This window comes from Antedon mediterranea, chromosome 2 (assembly GCF_964355755.1).
Source record: "Antedon mediterranea chromosome 2, ecAntMedi1.1, whole genome shotgun sequence".
NCBI classification, from domain to species: domain Eukaryota; kingdom Metazoa; phylum Echinodermata; class Crinoidea; order Comatulida; family Antedonidae; genus Antedon; species Antedon mediterranea.
The window spans coordinates 24,323,856-24,332,760 of record NC_092671.1 but is presented as its reverse complement, the minus strand read 5'-3'; the positions used below and the strand labels follow the sequence as shown (position 1 = coordinate 24,332,760).

At 29.4% G+C, this 8,905-nt stretch overlaps 1 protein-coding gene across 1 annotated transcript in view; it reads right to left on the bottom strand.

The window, feature by feature from the left end:
* Positions 1 to 215: 215 nt before the first annotated feature.
* Positions 216 to 8,905, bottom strand: part of LOC140040748 (phospholipase D1-like) — a 77,725-nt gene continuing 69,035 nt past the window's right edge. Inside the window, exons 16-23 of the mRNA XM_072086911.1 lie at positions 8,729 to 8,847; positions 6,622 to 6,732; positions 6,274 to 6,384; positions 5,639 to 5,727; positions 3,665 to 3,831; positions 3,199 to 3,484; positions 2,949 to 3,069; positions 216 to 1,696 (exon numbers count right to left, since the gene is read on the bottom strand). Of these exons, the coding sequence (XP_071943012.1) occupies positions 1,469 to 1,696; positions 2,949 to 3,069; positions 3,199 to 3,484; positions 3,665 to 3,831; positions 5,639 to 5,727; positions 6,274 to 6,384; positions 6,622 to 6,732; positions 8,729 to 8,847 (1,232 nt within the window). The 3' untranslated portion in view covers positions 216 to 1,468. The remainder of the gene's footprint in view (positions 1,697 to 2,948; positions 3,070 to 3,198; positions 3,485 to 3,664; positions 3,832 to 5,638; positions 5,728 to 6,273; positions 6,385 to 6,621; positions 6,733 to 8,728; positions 8,848 to 8,905) is intronic.

Genomic DNA, 8,905 nt, shown 5'->3' with positions numbered 1-8,905 from the left:
CCTAATAGTTCTAGAATTAAAAAAAACTTTCTAATTTTATTTTTTTTATGTAATAAAAATGCATTATATTTATCTAGTTAACGTCGATCGTTATTGTCCTGGTGCCGATAAACTACATGTTTAAGAACATGTCTCGGCATGACATTGTCAGTTATTATACCTTAGAAACAGTTAGTATTAAATAAAAACTTAAACCAATACTCCGCAAGAGTCATGTTTTAATCTGTAAAAATAATAAGCAACACTTCCAAATAAATCAAAAACAAATGTACAATATTTCAAATTTATTGGGTTAAAATGGAATCTTTCATCATAACGTGGTGTAAGCTTATTTTATTTATAACAGGCCTACAGTATATATAAAATAATAATAACGAACATAGTTCAATTATCTCTATGTTGGAAAAGGAATGCAATTTAAACTTCAAAAAAAAAAACCATTCACCTAAAATTTTTAACAAATTCTCACTAATTTCTTCACATTCTCTCAAACAACGAAGACGTCCTTATAAACAAATATTCATTTTTTTCTAACAAATGTTTATTTTCTTTCTAAAACACATGTTAACTTTCTTTCTACAACTGCTTACTTCTTTATAGCATAGGCCTACTTTTACTTCTTTTTTTTTCTAGAATATTTTTACTTACAAATATGTTCACTTTCTGTAGCATGATTTTACACTCTTTCTAGATAACCTACTATTTTCTTCCTAATTGATCACTTTCTTATTACTGTAGCATTTATTCACTTTCATGTTTCCTTTCTTTCCAGAATCCTTTCATTCCATTGTAATAATCTTTCATTTCTCAATATCAATATATCTTATTATTTTTTTAATCTATACAAAATTGTCATCCAATGAGTATAAAATATTGCATGCATATAGTTTTGATTATGTAAAATGTAGTGCAAAGTTCACAATTAGTTCTTGCCTGTATTAAAGGCCAAATAAATACAAGTAAGCTAAGAAAGTAAAGTAAACTCTTTATAGCCATAAATATTAAAAATCTTAAAAAACAATCTTAAAATAACAATAAAAACAACAGGTGAGATTCTAATTGGCAAATTTTGTTAGCAAGTACTGTAATATACAGGAAACATGTAATGCTGTAAGGCTATATTTGTTGTATTCTGCAACTATACAATAAATATCAATGCAACATACAGTGATATCCACTCTTACACATTGGAATATAAATGAATGCACTGAATAATAATACAATACAGTAAACAATGAATGGACATAGTAGTGCTATATAAAAGTTGCTGGAATAAAACGTCCACATAAACATAACTTGTTTATATTTACATTTGTAACTATAAAATGTATTTATTTCAGATTAATATTAAATATTGCTTGAAATATTCATTTTTAAAGCTGTATATTATACAATATTAAAATAAAATAAAATAAAAAATAAAATAAAATTGCATACTATGTAAAAGATGTGCACACCTGTCTGTAAGTTACGTCCATAACTTAGTTGGTGCTATACCTTCTTGTGTAGTTATTGTTGGGTTAAGATTTGAGTTGCAAAGAAATTGAAGTGGTGTCAGCACTAGGAAACCACACACTTTGTTAAGTAACCGCCTTGCTTCTTCAATATTTGTTACACTCAATCCTGCACCCTCTTGTTTATAAGCTTTAAGGTCTTCAAATGTGTGACATGAGTCATCGGGTAAGCAACGAAACACCTAAAAAAAATAATGACATTAAATTAATTTTTCTTTACTGTTTTAATAAATTCGAAACAATGTTTTTAACAAAGAAATGATAATGTAACTTTAATAGAATTTTTAAGATAATGATTGAATTTGCTTTTGTAAAGTTGTCTGTCGACGATTGCCAACTTGAAATACATCACCAAATTTGGCGAAAATAATAGGTAGAAATAGTTGTCAAAATCGGAAAAATCATTCCAACAAAAGTGATTTAAAATATTGATAATAATATTAATTTCAAGAATCAGAATAATTATAATGACACAAACCAATATACTATAGGAAAAGAGCATTGAAATATATCTGATAGTTATGAATTCCAGCAAATCCAGACACAAACATAAAAATGTATAAATAAGTCAAAATGGATATATATATTAATGTTTTATCATAATAGAAAACTGCAGTTAACTTAAATTATTTCCTTTTCCTGAAATAAATTAAGTTGTCTAGTGTAGTTGAAAAAGATAAAGCAATTAAATGTCTATTGGATCTAAATTATTTACTTAAGGTCAAAAGCCAGGAATTATTAACTAAATAATAATCAATCACTCATTCAGCCATTTATTGTATCAATCTCTTTTGCTGCTTTATTCTTTAGTAGATTCTGACTATTATTTTCAATATTAAACACATGAAGTAAAATGGAGAAGCTTTTTACCTGTGGACCCTGCATAATTCAACCAAACTATAAGTATGGCTTTAGGACTAACCAATTATAAAAATATACACATTAAAAGCAAAAGAATATACACATACTTATCTAAAGTAAGTTTTCATAAGGTTTAGCTTACTTAAAAAGAAACAAAAACATTTTCATTTTTTAATGATGCATATTCATTTCCCTTTACCTGGATTAGGCTCATTCTTTTCAACATCAGAATGCACAATTGATGCCGTATACACACAATTGAAATGATTTACATTAACACCATCCTAACTACTTCCTTTTTTAAATCAAAGTCTTTGCTCATAAACGGAAATGAATTATACTCCACACATTTTTTGTAAGATATGCAAAATCCATCAATTATTTATAATATCGAATGGCTGTTGGGATGAGTGGATACCCACATTTATATTGCATGTTCTTAAAGCAATTGAAAATATGAATCGTAATTTCAAATCTTTGTTATTTGTAGATTTTGTCTACAATGATGTGGATGGAGTTGATGTTGTGTTTGATGATGATGTGTGAAATACTGTAAGCAAAACTTTATCAAACCTGTTGGTAGATCTGTGTATTACTAGCTGCTATGTTCATCCATACACCTTTGTAGAAATGGTCTGATACTGGGTCATTAACCCCAACATCTGATTGCTCAAGGAGGACTCCAAGATGTTCTCTACAAATAAATTATTGTTAGAAAAAATGTATTTTATTTTCTAATTCCTTCAGTTATTGTCTAATAACATTAAATCAAAATTACATAAAATCTAGACTAAAAATTTACACTAAATTACTTTTTACTTACTTAAATATTCGCTGTCGAAGTCCAAACGCAAACTTGCCAGCTTGATATTCAGCACCATTCATAACACTAGGTACATTTTCAGTGTCCTCAATGATAATAGCTAGTTCACTATCTCGATTACCAAGCATGCTACGATCATTGATGTTAGCAGATCCCATTATCACAATTTTATCATCTACTATCATTAACTTGGAATGAATGTACACAAGTTCTGTCACCAAAGTACCATTTAAATTTCCGTGGTTACGCAAACCATAGAAGCTGATGTAATTAGTGGGGTTGATAACTATGTAAAAAAATTGGCAGAAATAATCATCTGACAAAAGTCAACAGTATTTAAAAAGTTATTTGTCTTTTTGTAATGTATAACCTTTTGTTGAGACAACTCAACAAAAGGGAAAGAAATTTAACAATAACCGGGTTTGTACAGCTAATTTAAAAATAATATACAAACATTTTTACTTACTTCCCTCTTTCTTAAGTCTTTCTAATAGTGAGCCTTCTCCTTTGCAAATAGATTTGTACTCCCAGTGCAAGATGGCATGTATTGAACGTCCCTCATCCTCCCCTACTTCACCTTGGAATGCAGGTAATAAAGGAAGTACTACATAAACACGGAATGTTGCTTTCTCTCTTAAAAATAAAAACCAATCAATTATTTTGAATTATTAGGAGCCAGTTCATATTGCTGTTTATAACTATCCATACTGTTAAATTGAATAAACTTGCTGAGCTCTATAAGTTATCCTAAAGGATTTAACCCTTTAACTCAAACTGTTTAGTATTTATATACGGTATATGTTTGATTATTGATTATTTCATTTCATTTATCTTTTTATTTCGGAATATCATCATCATAATATTATATCCATAACAAAAGAGAGAAAAAAAAATCTTAATCCAACAGCTCATAGAACAAAAACAAATATATTTAAAGTCAATGCAACAAAGCATTCCATTGTATGTGCATTCTTGACACATTAAGAACGTGGCGATTAATGGCCATGATCAAGGAATTACTACTTGCGTTCACACGATTTTTAAAACTAAAAACAGATTTCTAATGAACTCATCAAAGGATGGGACGTCATTTAAGCACTACAATGTCTAGGCTGCTTCAGCAGCAAACGTAAAGCATTGTTATAACATACTTTCAGTGATTTCAGAGTGCTCTTATTATATCGTAACTTTATCAGTTAGAATATCAATATCTCCTTACAGTATGTTATCACTTTACAAGATTATAGATAAATGTACATTTAGTTTCTACTATATATTGCAATTCAATCAGCATTCTAGAATAATATTTATTGAATTAAATTTATTGACTACTATTATTTATTTTGTTGTCAAACTGTGGAACAAATACTAAAAATACAGCATTGTAATTTGAATACACAACACAATTTGATTGTTTTGCAACACACCACTGTTTTAAAGTAATTGAATTTAAATTACATTACTAATGGCACTTTTATAAATTGATTCTCAAGGGCTAGGCTCACATGTTGGCCACAGAGAAAAATAGATTTCATCCATAGTAAATTATTGTATTTTTACAGTTTTTCAGCCTACTGTATATGCATATTGTATTTTTACAGTTTTTCAGGCTACTGTATATGCATATTTGGATGTTATTTACAGCCTATAATATTTCATTAACCTTGGTGAAAGATTTTGTATTTATTATAATTTGAAGTTTACAACCACACAAATAAATATCAGAATCAGCTGGAAATGGATGCTTGAATAAGAAACTGCAGCAATCCTAATGATCCTCATCGCCACCAATACGTCATTTAGGAATAATCACTTTATTTACAAATGTTTACCATTGGTTAGAATATTCAGACATGGATGATGATTTTATAACTATTGCGATGGCAGGGCTATTATTAATGTCAGATTTTTTTTGCCCTACTATGACATAAATTGTACTTCAATGGTACTTTAATAGTACATAAGAATGAATCAAGCTGGTGATGTGGAGGTTGTAGATTATACTCCCACCCAAGAATTACTTACAAATTTGTTTACAAATGTTTTAAAATATAACTTATGTAAGGATCAGGAAAAAGACCTGACAAATTATTATAATAATATGTTTATATAATGCTCTTTTCTTACAGAACTGTGTGTCGGGTTGTCGACTGTTGAAGTCTGTTTGTTACAAAAATACAATACTTGTGTGGTATTGGATTTAATCAAATATGTTAAAATAAAATGCATTAGTTTAAACTGGAATAAAGTTAAAATAATAATGCAGGCAGGTTAGACACATTAGCTAAAGCTGTATATTGTTGTATTATAGGGCTTTTTTCTTTGTAAATCAGAAAAACGAAAAAAGAAAACAAATTTTCAGTGAGTGTGATTTGAATAAAAATAATAATAATAATAATAATAAATATATTAGCTGGTACAACACGTACCATCATCATACCTGTATGCCTTAACTATCCTTTGGAATAGAGCATTAGCTATCTGATTAGTTACTTCAGAATCATCAATAAGCGATATAAAGAATTGGTTCTGTGGAAATAATCATAGTTTTCATAAAGTATTACTTCAGTTAAAGCACACTCAAGCTGGGGTATTATGTATTGTCATTGATATCACAATGTTAATTAGGAAAAATATTAGATCATTATATTATATTAAACGTACATAAAAAATGTGTAACAGAAATTAGGATGGAAAAAAAATTAATTTCTCTTTAAAACGTAAAATACAGAATATAGCTTTATTCGGTAGTTAGGTAGTTCAAGCTAATACTGAAGATCATGTTACAGTGTACATGGTGTGTTAAGGTCGACTCGCTTCTAGTTTTGGTGGTGGAACAAGTCTTCTCAAATAAGTACTATAAACCGTAGGTACAGTAGTTTAAAAGTGTGTGCACTTTAAAAAACCCCAGTTCACCATTCAAGACGAGTAGGGAGGTACCCGGGTGAACTGGTTCACAAAAAAAGCTACCGTGTCAGGGGGATTAGCACCTATCTGATAGGGCAGTGATTAATTACTATTGGTAATCCTTGGCAATGTGCGTAAAAACTAAAATTTTAAAAATAGATATTACACCTCAATATAAATGTAATGTTCAGCTGTTTGAATGGCATGAACATATGCGGTCTGTATAGAGTCCTCTGTGAATTTCATACCACTTGACCAACTGCCTATAGAACGCAAAAGCTGAAATAAAAATAAGGTAGTTTCAACCTATTTTTATACAGCATAAATAGTGAAAATGTCTGCAGTGAACCTTTGTTAAAGGAGCAATGCAAAATTTATTTTTCTTTTATAATTCATATTGTGTATATATTAAATATTTACATCATATAATATCCATTACTAACTGATTTTTTCACAACCTTTACTGATTTGCATGTGGGTACATTAAAGCCTACAAATTAAACAATTGTTCTATACCTGGCATTTGCAGTGAGTTCCTTGCAACTTGTAAGCTTCATGGACTTTGATCTTTGAAGTTGATTTTGGAACCAATAGCACATATGAATCTTTTTGCTTTACTTTTTCAAGCTAAGGAAAGGAAAAAATTGAATATGTCCATCTTCAGTATAAATTAGAAATTAACGTTCAACAGTTCACAACCTGCAACATGATGAATTCTTGAAAATAGTGTATATTTTTAAATGCCAATTGGTAGTAAAGTATTTGAAGTCTTAAAGACTATGAAATGATCTACAACACAAGAGTACAGGAACACATACATTAATTATACTTTCATTAAAAAAATTATGTTTAACATCTAAATAAATTTATTTGATTGGACGATTGTGGGTCACATGGCGTGCAATAGTGCGCACTATTGAACGGTCATTCAATAGTACTTTTTTTCGTGTACGAAAAATAACAATTTTTATACTTTTGTTTTATAAATACAACAGCGCCACATATTTTGTTTATCCACTTCGAAGATTAAATGTTATTTTTTTGGAGATATTTACTAATTTATACCAAAAAGGGCATTTATATTAGCTTTAGATCGTTTGTATGATTTTGTTAAATTAATCATCTCTACAAGACGTGATTAGATGAGTTCCAGTTGCCTGTAAAAGTTTCGTAATGGTATTGTTGCCTTCTAGCCTAGCTAGGCTTGTTAGTATTAGGCTAGTATTGTTTGACGTTGACATAATTAACACTATAGTAAAAGTTGTGTTTATAAAATCAAAAATTAAAAACCAAATGTTACTGTTTCAATCAATGGTAATCAAATGTAGGCCTAGGCCTACCTTTTATTCAATATGATTCAAATGACAGAAATCTATTTAGATGACAAATAATGGCATTTGGTGAATGATGAAAGGTTATACTGTATTTCAACTTGGCTTTGCCTCGTTGAATTTCCGAGTTGAAATATAACCTTTCATTATTCACCTCATCATGCCATTATTTGCACCATTACACCCATAAACTTTCATTTTGTATAATATCACAGTGATATCTTTTCTATGATGCAACAGCATGAAGCTATTAAAATAAAATAATATTATTGAGTATGTAATCCATACAAATAAGTTTGATTGTGAAATATAAAAGTTTTAGTGATATTACAGGAATTGTTTTTGAAAGGAAGGTTTTTTGGGGTCATTCCTCTGAAAATAAGTTCCTAGAAGTCCTTTTCCTTTATTAACCTTTTCAGAAGAGGAAATCATGACTGAATCCTATCCCTCTTAAAGCAGATAATCAAAAGGACGAGCCTGGGCTGATGCTGATTTTCTTTTTAGCCAATTAATTTTTAGCTACATAAAAAACAATACAAATCAAAATAAACCAACTTTACTTGCTATGTCTACAATACATTGCAGGAGATTTACAAAATCAAATCAAATCAATATATTTTTTGGCCAGATTAGTAATAATTAAAACAATTAAATTTCTACCAAGCAAAAATGTAGGCCCTTGCAATCCAGTCTCTCATTGAGGAAATTGAATTGCATCTGGATAAAAGCTGTTGCGAAAAATAAATGACTAGTGACATCTACCGCTACGTAATACCTGAAATATGTTACTCAAGGGATGATTTAAATCTTGCAATATAAAATGTGTTTTCTTAATCAATCGCTTTTTAAAAATGGATTCAATATAGCTCTGCTCAATTCCAATGATACGTGATGCATACTTAACAACATGTTGTAGACTTATCTTTACTTGTGACCCCGGTGAACCACAAAACAATACTAAAGGTGAGTACACTTCCTATAACCAACTTAAGGTATTGTTGGGATTCGCTTCTATACCATCTACTTTTTAACAAGCATAATGTTGCAATTTGCTATTGCTCCATTTTAGATGTATTAACAAATTTTGCTTCGTCAATTTTCATGAGAACACAATTTTGTCACCAAACAATTGCTATTGAAGACAGGGAAAATGTTTAGTGAAGCCTAGAAAGCCTAAATATAGTTGTTTATTGCTAACTTATTTTTAGGCTAGCTGCCCCATAGATTAAAATTAGTGTATTTTTCTAACTTTTAACTTTTTCCTTTATGTGTTCAATTGCCCTAAATCTTACCTTAGATGCATTCCATCTTTGTATAAAATGTCTTGAGACATCTGCAGCTAGTTTTCCAGAAACAGAACAAGCTATATCGTGCCAAGGCATACGAGGTGTCTTTGAACGATCTACATTATCTTTAAAATGTACACAATCTTTTATTAAACACAGTAATGTCTATTTTAACTTATGACT